Source organism: Watersipora subatra, chromosome 4 (genome assembly GCF_963576615.1).
Source record: "Watersipora subatra chromosome 4, tzWatSuba1.1, whole genome shotgun sequence".
NCBI lineage: Eukaryota > Metazoa > Bryozoa > Gymnolaemata > Cheilostomatida > Watersiporidae > Watersipora > Watersipora subatra.
This window is the reverse complement of record NC_088711.1, coordinates 64,654,312-64,671,418: the sequence shown is the minus strand read 5'-3', so window position 1 is coordinate 64,671,418 and position 17,107 is coordinate 64,654,312. Positions and strand designations below refer to the sequence as shown.

General features: G+C 37.2%; 4 protein-coding genes across 4 annotated transcripts; 1 reads left to right on the top strand and 3 right to left on the bottom strand.

Annotated features, from left to right (window-relative positions):
* Positions 1-11,908: 11,908 nt before the first annotated feature.
* LOC137394502 (octapeptide-repeat protein T2-like) lies at positions 11,909-13,071 on the top strand. The gene is made up of 2 exons (XM_068081226.1): positions 11,909-12,248; positions 12,812-13,071. The coding sequence occupies exons 1-2, from the start codon at positions 11,909-11,911 to the stop codon at positions 13,069-13,071; spliced, it is 600 nt and encodes a 199-aa protein (XP_067937327.1).
* Positions 13,072-14,517: 1,446 nt separating this feature from the next.
* LOC137394501 (tetratricopeptide repeat protein 28-like) lies at positions 14,518-15,498 on the bottom strand. Its single transcript, XM_068081225.1, has one exon. The coding sequence runs from the start codon at positions 15,496-15,498 to the stop codon at positions 14,518-14,520; it is 981 nt and encodes a 326-aa protein (XP_067937326.1).
* Positions 15,499-15,584: 86 nt separating this feature from the next.
* Positions 15,585-16,289, bottom strand: LOC137394500 (uncharacterized). The gene has a single exon (XM_068081223.1). It carries the CDS (start codon positions 16,287-16,289, stop codon positions 15,585-15,587), a length of 705 nt encoding a protein of 234 aa, XP_067937324.1.
* A 78-nt stretch (positions 16,290-16,367) lies between these two features.
* On the bottom strand, positions 16,368-16,769 carry LOC137394499 (kinesin light chain 1-like). The gene has a single exon (XM_068081222.1). The coding sequence runs from the start codon at positions 16,767-16,769 to the stop codon at positions 16,368-16,370; it is 402 nt and encodes a 133-aa protein (XP_067937323.1).
* Between the last annotated feature and the right edge of the window lie 338 nt (positions 16,770-17,107).

Below are 17,107 nucleotides of genomic sequence, written 5' to 3'. Positions count from 1 at the left end.
CCTAAACACTAGGATTGTTTTACTATCTTCCTTTATAGAAATGATATCACTGTTCATTAGACGTTCCTATAACATGTACCTCCTATAGTGCAAATTCCACACGATGTTTAATAATTGATAATAATAACTAAGCGAGAATCTCGTAGTTAACACTAAAATATCGACATTTCTTGTTGCACTTAAAAGATAAAATGGCGTACATATAGGGCTTTCTCTTTAATATATACTAGTACCCTGACAATCTAGTTTGTCGTTAGAGATCATCAGGCGTTTCGACAATGCACAGAAAGTATGTAGCCACACAATTATTCGTAAACAACTTGAAGGCGATTAATTGGTGCAGGTGTCTGAGTGTCGATATACCAAACTTGATGTCACTAGTGTTTCGTCGAGAGCTATCCTTTATCCTAACCTTAATCCCTGGCGACTGGCGGTTGGACAGATACTCCTCCTAATACGAATAGTAAAGCCATATTCTTGTTTTACTATTAAATACATAAAATATTTTACAATATTTTACCCGACAATGATTTCTACAATGAAAAGAACTGATGTAAATTGACATTTAAGGTGACTCTCTTCAAAGGTTGACTTGCAACAAAGTTCACATTACAGTTATTTAGCATCAAAAGATTTACCATGTCTTACTCTGTTGTGTTGTAGGAGCATAATATGTGGGAATGTGATTACAAGCTCTTAAAAGCTCAAAAACGAACAGTTAATTTGCAGTCATCACGAAACTGCCGTAGTTTGGATTCTCTTTCCAAAACGGCTCAAATGGGACGTAACTGAACACGATGGCTTCTATTTACAGTTTCATGCAACCTCATTCGTCGAAATATTTTCACAAATATACTTCACGCATTTAATGAAACCATGTCTATTGTTCTTACGAGGCTATTTCATCATCATTGTAATGCTGTTACTTTGAGCACTGTTATTTCAAAACCTACCGTGAAAACTCGTTTATTTTTTTAATCTTAGCTCGAAGGAGAGCATATCATCCTTTGATAAACATGACGAGCCTGTTGGTCACCTGTGATAGTCGAAAAATGATGCAGAAGCTGTCCATGATATTTGGCAGGAAATATGGGTCGCATGATCAGGTTATGACTAGATGATTAGACCAGGCTGAAATGAAACTGTAAAGTGGCGAGCATCTATATTTGATATGGGCTTTCCGGTAGAACCAAAAGTGTTTGTCATAAGTTACTGATACGGAACGTTTTATATTGAGCCTTTTATTTCCTGTGATAACATCACGTGTCAAAAAGCTAACCACTGCTTTAGTACGTTATCGAAATAAAGAGATTCCAAATTACAACGTTTTTGGTGATGGCCGCGATTAACTGTTAGTTTTTGAGCTTTTAAGAGCTTGTAATCACATTTCTACGTATTTTGCACCTACAACACAGCAGAGTAAGACATGGTGAACCTTTTGATACCAAATAACTGTAATGTGAATTTTGTCATTTTTTTAATTTAATTAATTTAATTTTGTTAATTTTGTCATGAACCATAAACCGAGTGAAATTGATAAGAAAAGTAAAAAACTTGTCGATACAAAACATTAATACTACATTTACTGTATCTTCAAATTAAATAAGTAAGTGCAGTTTTTTTTGGAAAGATCACAACTGTGAGTTTGAAAAGATCTTAGAATGGATTAGGCAATTACAGGTATTTTACTGTTTGTATTACGTAAAATCCCTACAAAACTGACCTTAGTTATTGGGCAAGGTACAAAACACACTGCTAAAGTTTGAGAAGAGGTTTTCAGATATGCTGAATAAATTTACGACAACTCTCATGGTCTCAACTCATGTTAGTTCTATTAAAACTTTCAAAGATTTATTTCTGTTTTAGGCTGTATACTACAAATATATGAGGTCAAAATTGTCTAAATGGAAGGTGTTCCTGCCGCTCAAAATGGTCTACCATGTATGGATCTGTGCCCCGATTGTGTGAACAAGGATACATCAGGTGATGAAGAATACAAATCCAATTATAGCTGAGTGTGATTGATCTCTATTTGTAGACCTTGATATGAAAACTGAAACAGCATGTGAACTCCACTCTTATAATATATGTTATGTTATCCAGTTACCCTACTCACAATCTGTTCATAATAATATTTAGAAACAATCGTCATAGTGTTGTATGAGTGTGTGATGCCAGCTTCCTGTGCATATAGTTGGGGAACTACAGTATTTTCTACTGTCATACTTGTAGTAACACTGCATGTACGTCATTACAGTATTAGTGCTTAATTAGAACAGGGAGTTATTGCACCTAGTAGTTGTCTCCAATGCTCAGAGTTTATATATTATACTGCCATTTATTTCATCACAATAAAGCACCTGATAAACCAAATTCAGCTTTTTCTGAGTGTCTAATAATATCATTGACTTGCTTTTAGTCTTGGAGTTTTCTATACATCATTAGATAACTACAGCTGACTCTGTATGTGTGCTCTATTGGGTAGTAAAATGCTGCTGGCAGGATCGCTAACTGACATGTTTGACTCTACAGTTGATCTAGAGAAAGCAAATGGTAGTTAGCGTGTTGTTTTAATAACATTGTTTTTTGAGCAGAAACTGGCATATTTGACCATAGTGTTGGCCTGAAGCAAAAAAGCCATATGGTGTAGTTTTAAAAAGAAGATTTTTATCCAGAAACGTAGAGTCAGTCACTGCGCTATCGGTGGGCATTGCAGTAGACAAAACTTGAACACTATACTTGTGTGTGAAATCGTTAGCATCTGTATTTCTCTAGGTTATGTTTGTGAGCATAACTTTCTGCTTATTATGATGTACGGGTTTGTGGGACTCAATCCGCAGACGATATTTATTTTGACCTTTGACCTGCTCCTCTCTGCTAACGACATTGATAGTAGTCAATATATATTTGTATCCATCATCGTCCATTGTAAACTGCAATAATCACCTGATCGATTTGTATTAATAGTTTACACCTGTATATAGCCTATTTTAAACTTTGCTAACTGGTTTATGTAGAGTGTATGAACCAGTTTGTTGCAGCCATTTATCAATGTCTGCTCTGACTGCCTTTAAAGGTTGACTTGCAACAAAATTCACATTACAGTTATTTGATATGAAAAGATTCACCATTTCTTACTCTGTTGTGTTGTAAGTGCCAAATATGTGGAAATGTGATTACAAGCTCATAAAAGCTCAAAAACGAAAAGCCGCCGTAGATTGGAATCTGTTTATTTCTCTGACGTTGTCATTACAGCTTGGTTATTGTCTTGTCACATGATGTTCTCACGTGAATTGAAAGGCCAATAAAAAGCTCAATATAAAACTTATCGTAGCATTAGTTTATGACAAACACTTCGGGTTTTACCGAAGACCCCGTATTAAATATAGATGCTCGCTACTTTGCAGTTTTGTTTCAGCTTAGTCTAATCGGCAAGTCGTAATCTGATCATGTGACCCAATACTTTGCAAATAATTTTTGCAGCACTTTTCGATTATCACAGGTGACCAACAGGCTCATTATGAATATCAGACAATGATATGTACTCCTTCGAGCTAAGGTTGAAAAATTAAACGAATTTTTACCGTAAGTAATAAGATATCGCTGCTAAAATAAACAGCATTACAATGACGATAAAACAGACGCGTAAAAACAAAAGACTTGGTTTTATTGAATGCGTGAAGTATATTTGTGAAAATATTTCGACGAATAAGGTTGCATGAAAGTGTAAACAGAAACCATCTACCACAACTACGTCACATTTGACCGTTTTGGAAAGAGAATCCAAACTACGGCGATCTCGTGTGGCTGTGATTAACTGTTCGTTGTTTAGCTTTTAAGAGCTTGTAATCACATTTCCACGTATTTTGCACCTACAACACAGCAGAGTAAGACATGGTGAATCTTTTGATTTCAAATAACTGTAATGTGAATTTTGTTGCAAGTCAACCTTTAAGGCAGGTTGCATTATTTCTCATTCAGTAACTCCTACTTTGTGTCAAAATATATTTGTGCTATATTAATTTGTCCTTCGTTTTTGCTTTTTTCCATAGCTTTTTTTATTATATTACTCGTAAAATGCTTTTGAGCCACACACAAACTGGTCTCCCAATCTTTGTGGACTCGTAATAGGCAAGATCTGCTTTCTTCTGCACAGATCGCTTATGTGATAGACACTTTATACTTTTACTTCCTGATACGATTGGATTAAAGGGTGCTGGTTAAAGGGTGCTGGTATATTAGAGGGTGCTGGCATATTAGAGGGTGTTGGTAGATTGCTTTCACTCATTATCACTGATTTGAGAATATGTATTTCAGGGAATAGCTGATGAACCCTGTTCCATCCTGATACGTGACATCTCTGCTGTCTTGAATCCACTGCCTTGTCTACCATGTTTGAAATGTGACGGTTTGAATTAGTTCAACTTTGATGCTTACCTTATTATTATGGAAGAAATTTTGGTCTACTGCTTTTTTTCAATATAGACCATTAACTTTCAGCTTTTTTCTTATATAGTTTTGGTATTTTTTCTGTAAGACTGTAAAAACTCTCTTCGCTGTTATTAAGGTTATCTGTTTTTGAGATGAGGGGCTCTTTAGGTGTTTGATAATTTTGACTCATTATAGATTGATGTTGTACCAGCAAGTTGTTGTACCATCAAACTTTTTCATTAGCGTTAATCACTTGCAACATGTTTTTGTAAAGACTTTCAGTTTCTTTAGACAGTTATAGAGTTGTTCTCTCTTTATAACCATCTGATAAATTTTTACATTGGGAAGCATCAACTAAATAATAGGTTTTTCATAGTGTGCGCTCAATTCTTTTGTTTTACACAAATGCTGCTTTATAATTAAGCATGCCCAGACCCTAGTAGAAAAGTTAAAAATAGGCTAAAAAAATTGATAACAATTTTTTGACTGTATCTTTAGTCAGTTGGTCTGGAGTACAAGTTACACCAGCCATAAATTGCATACTAAAGATGGAAACCAGCTGAATGGTATGCTTATGTTACATGATACAATAGGCTGAATGGTATGCTTATGTTACATGATACAATAGGCTGAGTGGTATGCTTATATTACATGATACAATAGGCTGAATGGTATGCTTATGTTACATGATACAATAGGCTGAGTGGTATGCTTATGTTACATGATACAATAGGCTGAGTGGTATGCTTATGTTACATGATACAACAGGTTGAGTGGTATGCTTATGTTACATGATACAACAGGTTGAGTGGTATGCTTATGTTACATAATACAACAGGCTGAATGGTGTGCTTATCTTACATGATACAATAGGCTGAATGGTATGCTTATCTTACATGATACAGCTGGTTGAATGTTATGCTTATGTTACATGGTACAACAGGCTGAGTGAAATGCTTATGTTACATGATACAACTGGCTGAATGGTATGCTTATCTTACATGATACAATAGGCTGAATGGTATGCTTATCTTACAAGATACAATAGGCTGAATGGTATGCTTATGTTACATGATACAACAGGTTGAGTGGTATGCTTATGTTACATAATACAACAGGCTGAATGGTGTGCTTATCTTACATGATACAATAGGCTGAATGGTATGCTTATCTTACATGATACAGCTGGTTGAATGTTATGCTTATGTTACATGGTACAACAGGCTGAGTGAAATGCTTATGTTACATGATACAACTGGCTGAATGGTATGCTTATGTTACATGATACAGCAGGCTGAGTGGTATGCTTATGTTACATGATACAATAGGCTGAGTGGTATGCTTATGTTACATGATACAACAGGCTGAATGGTATGCTTATGTTACATGGTACAACAGGTTGAATGGTATGCTTATCTTACATGATACAGCTGGTTGAATGTTATGCTTATGTTACATGGTACAACAGTTTGAATGATATGCTTATGTTACATAATACAACAGGTTGAATGATATTCTTATCTTACATGATACAACAAGTTGAATGGTATGCTTATCTTACATGATACAACAGGTTGAATGGTATGCCTAAGTTACATGATACAACAGGTTGAATGATATGCTTATGTTACATGATACAACAGGCTGAATGGTATGTTTATGTTACATGATACAACAGGTTGAATGGTATGCCTAAGTTACATGATACAACAGGTTGAATGATATGCTTATCTTACATGATACAACAGGTTGAATGGTATGCCTAAGTTACATGATACAACAGGTTGAATGATATGCTTATCTTACATGATACAACAGGTTGAATGGTATGCCTAAGTTACATGATACAACAGGTTGAATGATATGCTTATGTTACATAATACAACAAGCTGAGTAATATGCTTATATTACATAACACAACAGGCTGAATAGTATGTTTATTTTACATGATACAACAGGCCACATAAGTTTGAGTTAACACATTTAGCTTCATCCTGATAACTATAATGTGTTAACATAACATATTAAGCGTTATTCTGGTAACTATAACATAAATAACGTGCTAAGAAGTTAAGATCCTTTTTGATTTTTCCTCAGTTTCTGTAAGAGTAGCCTTCACTTGCCACCAACCTCTTATAAGTTTTTCTCTAACTTCAAACTTTCCTTCTGCTACTCAATTTTTAGTTTTAGCTGCATATGGTACCATTTTTGTTAAGAATTTCTAGTTTGTTTTTAAAAGAACTCCATCTTGCAGTTTAGTGGGAAAATAGTACAATAGTAAAACCATGCATGAAATCTACTCCTATAATATATGTTATGTTATTCAGTTACCCTACTCGCAATCTGTTTATATTAATATTTAAATACAATCCTCACAGTGCTGTATGAGTGTGTGATGCCAGCTTCCTGTGCATACAGTAGGGGATAGACTTATGCAGAACATCTGCATTTACTAGTTTTAAAGTTAATATGAAAAGCCATTTGTTCAACCTAGATTCTTAGAAGGAAGACCAGCTGTTTAAGTTTGCCAGTTCCTGGGGCCCAGCACCTCGACTAGCTGCAGTGCTACTGCGCATGTGGGCCTCATAACGCCTTAAAAATAGGAACTAAGATTCATTATTTTGTTCAACCTAATCAATATTATAACTAGATCTCTATTTTTGCTTTATGTTATATTTCTACTAATTGATGAGATAAAACATGCGCACACACCAGTGGCTTCTTTCTTGCTTTGCAGTTTTTCAACCGAGCAGCAATTAAGCACTGTATCATTCCACACTATAGTTCTGTTTTCTCTACAAATGCTCTTTCTCGGATCATCAGAGCGTGGTTTATATTCAGTACTGCCAGACTCATTAAATTTCGAGATGACACCAGACATTCCTTTTTAGAACACCAACTCTTTTGGCAAGTTATTGCATAGAAATTTTCTTTATGAAGGAAAATAGTGGTTGCTCGCTGTTCCGCGATAGTTTTCATAGTGAAGATGATATTAATTAAAATATTAGACAGTGAATGCACAGAATGTCAAAAGGTTTTACTTTTATATCCTTAGGTACTCAACTATTGCAAAACTTCAAAGATTTTGAACTTTGAAGAACTTATCAGTTCTCTGTACACAAATAGGGCAACTCCGATTTGAGTGGTTTGAGACTGATGCATTGTAGACTAGCTGTAAAACGTATTGTAGATTCACATTTTTCTCCCCAACATTATTGACATATGACTGCATATGTGTATGCATAGTGTGATCAGGGCAAAAGATTTCAGTAAACTGCATATTTGGAGTTGTTTTACAGCATGAAAGACAACTCTCAATAAACCTCCTGCTGTACATGCATCTGTTCTCGTGGACAGGTAATGCAGCTAATGGTTTGGGGCCATAGCGTCACTCGGGGATGCGCGGGAGACCTTTTTGCCCCGAGTGCAGCGAGAGTATCCAGGCACAGCTTTCCGGATGAATGAGTTGGTGAGTGCGAGGCGATTTATTGCGAAGCGATTGAGTGCTAGGCGATTGATTGCGAGGGCGAGGCGATTGATTGCGAGTGCGAAGCGATTGATTGGGAGTGCGGGGCGATTGATTGCGAGTGCGAGGCGTTTGATTGCGAGTGCGAGGCGATTGATTGCGAGTGCGAGGCGATTGATTGCGAGGCGATTGATTGCGAGTGCGAGGTGATTGAGTGTGAGGCGATTGATTGCGAGGTGATTAATTGCGAAGCGATTTATTCCGAGGTTAGTGTAAGGCGATCGATGGCAAGGCGAGTGCGGAACGATTGATTGCGAGGCGATTGATTGCGAGGCGAGTGCAAGAGCGCAATAGTCAACTTTTCGGCGAGAAAACACTGGTCAGCCTCGGCGGTAGAAGTGCGCGATTGTCAATTGCTAATATAGACAGGTATGAACGGATGCATGAATCTAAACACATGAATCTAGAATATTTACTAGATTTTACATGCATCTAGCTGTAAAACACATTGCAGATTTCCATTGTTCTCCCCAACATTATTGACATGTATATGTGTATGCATATTCAGGGCAACAACTTCAGTAGACTGCATATTTGGAGTTGTTATACAGTATGAAAAAAAACTCTCAATAAACCTTATGCTCAATGTGAATCTGTTCCTGCAGGCGGGTAATGCAGCTAGTAACATGTAAACTCATGCACCGAGTCTTGTACTAGTGGAGGAAAGTGAAGGTCACACAAAACCTTTACATTATCTATATAGATTTATGTCTATATATAAAATATGCATATATATATGTATATATATATTCTGAATAAAAAAAAATATATATATTCTGAATAAATATATATACATATATATATATACACTGTATATATATATATATATATACACTGTATATATACATATATTCTGAATAAATATATATACATATATATATACACTGTGTACCGTACAGGATGAATTTATTCGCGGAGTTATATTTCGCGAAAATTGTCTTTTCATGCATATTCGCGGATGAATTTATTCGCGGCTGAAAACTGCCACTCTCTTGGAAAAGTTAACTCTATTACGTCTAGCAATAGAGTTAACCTTACGCATGCGCGGCTGCGCGCATTGCGCGTTTCGTTTTCTATTTAGCTTACAACTGCGGGTGGATCGTACTAAGCTATAAATTCTTTGTTGCGTTCAGAGGTTTTTACGAATATTCACAGATTTGGAGGCCTTTGATGAACCAACAATTTGTGGTAAGTAATCAGTTTTTCACATTTGCTAAATTAGTTGAATCCTACTTTGGTTCTTCGGTAAAACGCAATATTCATGTTTTCCATCCCTACCAATTCATTATTTGTTTTAGTGTGAGAGGGAGATTTTTCATCATACACGGAAGAACAATGATTGCAAGGGTGGTGTATGTCATTTTTAGAAGATCATGAATCATTCAGGGAAGTCTGGAAATTCAGATAGAAGTGACCGCAGCTACTTACGAAGAGAATATATCTGATTTAAAAAAAAGAGCAAAAACGCCTTTACGAGCACAAATCTTTGGCCAGGCGGCAGAACTTTGCAATAGTAAGCTACGAGGAGAGTTCTGATGATAACTTCCTTACCAGCCATGTAGTAGCATAAGAATTGCCTTTAACATCTACCCAAGACAGTGACAGCGATGTAGAGCTGCTATTACCAAAATAACTAGTCAGAGAGCGCCATTACACGCTAGTATTCACTTATCAAGAGTATCAGTTTAATTTCATTGCTCTAGACAACCGCAATATAGACTAAACTGTTTATATTTACTCCATTCATCGTTTGTAAAATTTTATTTGTACACTCAAGTTTGTAATAAATTATAATATATCTATACATGAAATAAAATATATAATTTAATCATGTTTGCTGCAGCGATATCAAAGAGTTGTTGTCAATGAAGGGGTCTAGGTTGACTGGTTACTTCTCTGCCAATATTCCTGCCTCGATGAATATTACTACTTGTCTCTAGTTTTCGTAATCGGAGTAGGTTGTTTTGTTCTCAATCTGCAGTGAACAGAAAAAAGAAAAAAATCTTAACAAGTGTCAAGGAAGTACAAAGACAATAGCTGAAGTATTTAATGAAAGCGATCAGTTTTTAAACAAAAGAATTAATTAATGCAGTTAATAATGGAAAAACGTATCTGCACAGCACATCAAATACATACCATAATGTCCAGATCAGAATCATGATCGTCCTCAACTTCGGTATTCGAGATTGATGGAGTTGATTTCAATGTGTAAAGACTAGGAGAGCTTTTTTGCGATGATGAAGCCATGCCGAACTACTTGTAAAAACCTTGAATAATTTTGTAAAGTTTGCTGCAATGGCAATAAAACTCGAACCTCGGCGAGGATTTTAAAGAAGTTTTGGAACTCGGCTACGTTTAGTACTTCTGCCTAGTGGCTATTTTCGCTATGACGCCATACTGCCTATCTTGTGACAACCTTGAATAATTTTGTAAATAAATGTGATGCATTGGCAATGGTGTTAGCTCAAAGCCTAGGCAATGATTTTAAAAATGTTTTGGAACTCACCTACGTTTAGTAGTTATATTAAAAACTAGCCTAGCGACTAGTTTTCAATTTGATGCAGTAGTTATTCTCCCTTGTGATAAAAAATAGAACTAATTATTCACGGAATTTAATAATTCGCGGAGTTGACCGTTCGCGAAATCGCGAATTTTTATATCCATCGGATATTTTCATCCTGTACGGTATAAATATACACTGTATATATATATATATATATATATATATATATCTTTACATATGAATATATACATGTATAATATAATCGTGTTTTCAATATTCCTGCCTTGATGAACCCGTTCCATATGGTACCCCTGTGATGGTAACAGGAAGTGCCTGTAAATCCGTGAAAGCTGCTAGCAATAGAGTATTGCGTATACCACGTGTTCAGGTTTCTGTTTAGCTAAGAATTTTATGTCAATCACGCTAAGCTATAAATCTTTGGATGCACATGGAGGTTTTCATGAATTTTCATCTATTTGGAGGCCTTTGGATGAACCAACAACTTGTGGTAAGTTGTGAGTTTTTTCAACGTAAAGAACTGCAGGAGATTTTTTTGATAATGCTGTGCCGATTTCTGAATACCTTGTGACAGCCTTGAATAATTTTGTAAAAAGGTGTGATGCATTAAAAATGGGGTTAACTCAAAGCCCCAGTGATAATTTAAAAAAAAAATTGGAATTTTGCTACGTTTACTACTTTTGCTTAGCGACTATTTTTTAACTTGAAGCAGTAGTTATTCTCCCTTGTGTTTAAAAATAGAACTAATTATTCGTGAAATTTAATAATTCGCGGAATTGTCTGTTTGCGAAATTGCGAATTATTAAATCCATCGAATATTTTCATCCTGTGGGTTATTAATGAGACTAGGTAGTGAGAGCAATTGTACTGCAATGTTTCTGTGCCTCTCAAATACATCTTAGGATAACACATGCACAAAATCTACACAGCCCATATGTGAGTTAGCATGGAAACATAACGAGTATCTATTTAGAAAATGAGTCGGCGATCGGTAAAAGCAGAAGGTTTAAAGCTATGCAATGCAATACTTGATGTAATGGGCTAGGATGCTTTTACTGATTAATGTAATGGTCAAATAATGGCAGTGTAAGTCAGTCGGTACAATTAATACAATAATTTAAAACAAGTATCAGCGACAGCAAATGGTTTCTTGTGACTCAAGTGTCTACCATCTTGAATTTGGAATATCTGACTCCCTGAGTAATTGTGTTGATTTTTATTAACAATAATAATAAAATTTAATCAATAATAGAACTATCTAAGAATTAGCATGATTGATTCCTTCCAAAAGTATTTTAGGAATAGATTACCAGACCAGTATCTGCACTGACAGAGCTCTAGAATAGAATAGCGGAAAGGTTAATACCATGAAATTTTTTTTTGAAGAAAAATTGATAGAGTGGGAGAGAGAGATGGAAAGTGGGAGAGAGATGGAAAGTGTGAAAGAAAAAAAAGGGGAAGGGAAAAAGAAGGAGAGAGAAGGGGAGGGAGATAGAGATGGGGAGAGAGAGGGAAAGGGAAAGAGAGGGGAGGAAGAGAGAGTGCAAGGGAGAGAGAGAGGAAAGGAGAGAGATGGGAAAAGAGAAAAGGGGAAGAGAGAGAGGGGAAGAGAGAGGCGGAGAGAGAGGAAGAGGAAAATAAAGAGGGAAGAGAGCGGGGGGGAGAGCGGGGGGGAGGTGAGAGAAGCGGAGAAAGAGAGAGAGGGCGGAGAAAAAGAAAGGGGGAGAGAGAGGGAAGGGAGAGAAAGGGGGGGAGAGAGGGAGGTGAAGAGTGAGAAGGAAAGAAAGAAAGGGGGGGGGGGAGAGAGGAAGGTTAAATGTGTGGTTATACACTTGCAGTGACAATCTCTGTGAGTTCAAATCCAGCAGGGAGTGAGTTTTTCACTCCGAGATTTTGATAACTATAACTGGACAGACAACTGAACAGACAATGACAAACTTTGAGATTTATCTAGGTTAATACTTTGTATAGCATCCTGTGTGATATAACAATTGCTTTGCAAGGGAGTCTACTAAGAATGCTTGTTAGGTTGCTACAACTCCCAGATCTAGTGATGTAAGTCTTGCTAAGCTGAATGTATAACTTAAATGCAGTATCTACTTAGTACTCATCACTACAATTTTTATTTATCTAACTCATCAAGGGAATCTTCTTTAACAAGAGTAACATTTTGTACGAATTATCGACTTTCATAAAGATAACCATTTGAACCACTTTTGTTTACCAACATTAGTCATAGATGTTGTTGGACGATTGATCGTTGCTCATCGATCGGCAAGCAACGGCAATTGATGGGTGAGGGATGGTCGCCATTGTTTTTTGCTCACCGTCAGAAGAAAACGATGGCAAGAGAGATAGTGATGGCAAAAAAGATAGCGGAAATGATAGAGCGACGGCGAGAGCGACAACAAGCGAGAGAACGATGGCGAGCGAGATGGCGACGGCGAGGAAGAGAGCGACGGCGAGAGAGCAACGGCGAGCGACAGATCAACTGCCAGAGAGAAAGCGATGGCAAGAGGGAGCAAGGGTGAGCGAGAAAGCAATGGCGAGAGAAAGAGATCGATGGCGAGCGAGAGAAAGTGATGGTGAATGAGAGAGCAATGGCGAGAGAGCAATGGCAAGCGAGCGAGAGATGGCGAGCGAGAGAGTGATGGCAAGAAAGAAAGCGATAGCGAGCGAGAGAGTGATAGCAAGCGAACGATCGCAAAAGAGAGAGAGTGAGATGTACTCATCATGAATGTTTATGGATGTTATAAAACTGCCTTGCCAAGTTTATTTATCTTTTTTTCTGTGCATTGTATCAAATGTTTTCCTGAACTGTTTAGTGTTATTCCTTTATTTTATATGGTAAGGTGTAAATTACAATAGTTTTTATAGAGGTCAAGATCATTGTGTGCCATCGAAATATATCCCAAGATGGCTGCACACTATATTAAACAAGCAACAGTAAGAGAGAAAGCAATGGCGAGAGGGAGCGATGGTGAACGAGAGAGAAATGGCGAAAGAGGTCGATGGTGAGCGAAAGAGAGAGTGATGGACAATGAGAGAGCAATGGTGAGCGAGAGAGTGATGGCAAATGAGAGAGTGATGGCGAATGAGAGAACGATGGTGAGCGAGAGTTAGGTGTACTCACCGTGAACATTTTTGAAATAATAAAAGGCATGAAAATGTTTGTTGTTGCTCTCATAATTGCGTGATAAAAAATGAATTAGTTGATGCTTTATTTGAAAAATGTTATAAAACTGCATTTCCAAGTTTGTTTATCAATTTTAGTTTTGCTATACAAATCAAATTTATCGTAAATTTATACGTATCAAATTTCTTCCTGAGCTGTTTAGCTTTATTCATTTATTTTATATGGTAAGGTGTAATTTACAATAGCTTTTATAGAGGTCAAGATCATTGTGAGCCATCGAAATATATTCCAAGATGGCTGCGCACTATATTAAGGTAGTGGAACATCTTACATGCAAATATGAGTTTATTAATAATCATATTTCCATAAACATAAAACTTGTAAGTTAGTATATAGTAGGCTAGCAGATCAAACAAAACTACACTAATCAGTATAGAATGTCAAAATGGAAAACAGGTGTAAAACGTGGGCCAGCAAAAAGTCAACTCGCACTGCCTAATGGTTGCTGCAAGTATATAGCAAGAGTCAAACTGATAAGGGATGAGTCATATCCCACCCTGAGGTATTAAAGTAAAATGTTAGGATCCCTGGTTACAGGATAAGCATCTTTAACTAACAAGTATATGAGTGATCATTGTTATCTTTTGCGAGAGAGCTAAATGTCTGATGTGACCGTCTCTGTTGTGGTTGATTTTATTAATTTATTTACAATGTCTCTCTGCCTCTTTATTACCATTAACATGAAGATGAACTGAATTCCTGTCATTCATCTTGAGCTTCATGCCTGATGTTTTAGACTCAGCTTCTGATGCTTGTGTGGTTACCCTACCAGAAAAATGTTGAGCTAGGTGCGATTTAGCTGCTAGCAATATCAGCATTGCTGGTATCCTGTCCATGCATTGTCTATAGCATGTTTAATCCTCTGGTGTAATATTCTAATGCGTGTTTGTAGTCCCCCGAGTGGTAGTATGCTAAACCACTTTTACGGTAGATGTGAACAATACCAAGATGTTTGGTACCCTTTTTATACGCAGCCTCTTTCATTTGTAATGCCTTTATGAGATATTCTAATGCTTGTCTGTAGTCACCCATAGAGTTGTATGTTGCACCAATGTTATTGTGGGTGGTAGCAATATCAGCCTGGTTGGTATCCTTTCCATACACAGCCTTTTGCACGTCTAATGCTTTCTTGTGATTTTTTAATGCTTGTCTGTAGTCACCCAAAGAGTTGTACCCTGAACCAATGCCATTGTAGGTGGTAGCAATATCAGTTTTGTTGGTATCCTCTCCAGACGCAGCCTTTAGCATGTCTAATGCTTTCTTGTGATATTCTAGTGCTCGTCTGTAGTCACCCTTAGAGTAGTATATAGAACCAATGTTATTGTGGGTGGTAGCAATATTAGTATGGTTGGTATCCCCTCCATACACAGCCTTTTGCATGTCTAATGATTTCATGTGATGATCTAATGCTTGTTTGCAGTCACCCAAAGAGTTGTACCCTGAACCAATGCTATTGTAGGTGGTAGCAATATCAGTATTGTTGGTATCCTCTTCAGACGCAGCCTTTAGCATGTCTAATGCTTTCTTGTGATATTCTAGTGCTCGTCTGTAGTCACCCATGGAGTGGTATATAGAACCAATGTTATTGTGGGTGGTAGCAATACCAGTCTGGTTGGTATCCTTTCCATACACAGCCTTTTGCACGTCTAATGCTTTCTTGTGATTTTTTAATGCTTGTCTGTAGTCACCCAAAGAGTTGTACCCTGAACCAATGCTATTGTAGGTGGTAGCAATATCAGTATTGTTGGTATCCTCTCCAGACGCAGCCTTTAGCATGTCTAATGCTTTCTTGTGATATTCTAGTGCTCGTCTGTAGTCACCCATAGAGTGGTATATAGAACCAATGTTATTGTGGGTGGTAGCAATACCAGTCTGGTTGGTATCCTTTCCATACACAGCCTTTTACACGTCTAATGCTTTCTTGTGATTTTTAATGCTTGTCTGTAGTCACCCAAAGAGTTGTACCCTGAACCAATGCCATTGTAGGTGGTAGCAATATCAGTTTTGTTGGTATCCTCTCCAGACGCAGCCTTTAGCATGTCTAATGCTTTCTTGTGATATTCTAGTGCTCGTCTGTAGTCACCCTTAGAGTAGTATATAGAACCAATGTTATTGTGGGTGGTAGCAATATTAGTATGGTTGGTATCCCCTCCATACACAGCCTTTTGCATGTCTAATGATTTCATGTGATGACCTAATGCTTGTTTGCAGTCACCCAAAGAGTTGTACCCTGAACCAATGCTATTGTAGGTGGTAGCAATATCAGTATTGTTGGTATCCTCTTCAGACGCAGCCTTTAGCATGTCTAATGCTTTCTTGTGATATTCTAGTGCTCGTCTGTAGTCACCCATGGAGTGGTATATAGAACCAATGTTATTGTGGGTGGTAGCAATACCAGTCTGGTTGGTATCCTTTCCATACACAGCCTTTTGCACGTCTAATGCTTTCTTGTGATTTTTTAATGCTTGTCTGTAGTCACCCAAAGAGTTGTACCCTGAACCAATGCTATTGTAGGTGGTAGCAATATCAGTATTGTTGGTATCCTCTCCAGACGCAGCCTTTAGCATGTCTAATGCTTTCTTGTGATACTCTAGTGCTCGTCTGTAGTCACCCATAGAGTGGTATATAGAACCAATGTTATTGTGGGTGGTAGCAATATTAGTATAGTTGGTATCCTTTCCATACACAGCCTTTTACATGTCTAATGATTTCATGTGATGATCTAATGCTTGTTTGCAGTCACCCAAGGAGTTGTATACTGAACCAATGTTATTGCAGGAGGCAGCAACATCAGTATGGTTGGTATCCTTTCCATACACAGCCTTTTGCACATCTAATGCTTTCTTGTGATTTTTTAATGCTTGTCTGTAGTCACCCAAAGAGTTGTATACTGAACCAATGTTATTGTAGGAGGTAGCAATATCAGTATGGTTTGTATCCTTTCCATACACAGCCTTTTGCATGTCTAATGCTTTCTTCTGATATTCTAGTGCTAGCCTGCAGTCACCCATAGAGTTGTATGTTGCACCAATGTTATTGTGGGTGGTAGCAATACAGGTATGGTCGGTATCCTTCCCATACACAGCCTTTTGCATGTTTAAAGTTGTCATGTAATATTCTAATGCTTGTCTGTATTGTCACCCAAGGAGTCGTATACTAATCCAATGCTATTGTAGGACCTAGCAATATCAGTATGGTTTGTATCCTCTCCATACACAGCCTTACACATGTTTAATGCTTTTTTGTGATGTTTTAATGCTTGTTTGTAGTCACCCAGAGAGTTGTATGTTGCACCAATGTTATTGTAGATGGTAGCAATACAGGTATGGTTGGTATCCTTTCCATACACAGCCTTTTGCATGTTTAAAATTGTCATGTAATATTCTAATGCTTGTCTGTAGTCACCCAAAGAGTTGTACACTGAACCGATGTT

Bases quoted from the DNA above. Each gene is read 5' to 3' on its own strand.
- LOC137394499 (XM_068081222.1), bottom strand. From the start codon at position 16,769: ATGCAAAAGGCTGTGTATGGGAAGGATACCGACCATACCTGTATTGCT.
- LOC137394501 (XM_068081225.1), bottom strand. From the start codon at position 15,498: ATGGGTGACTACAGACGAGCACTAGAATATCACAAGAAAGCATTAGAC.
- LOC137394502 (XM_068081226.1), top strand. From the start codon at position 11,909: ATGGAAAGTGTGAAAGAAAAAAAAGGGGAAGGGAAAAAGAAGGAGAGA. The intron at 12,249-12,811 runs GTGAGAAGGAAA...GCTCACCGTCAG, and splicing joins GGGAGAGAGGGAGGTGAAGA to AAGAAAACGATGGCAAGAGA.
- LOC137394500 (XM_068081223.1), bottom strand. From the start codon at position 16,289: ATGGGTGACTACAGACGAGCACTAGAGTATCACAAGAAAGCATTAGAC.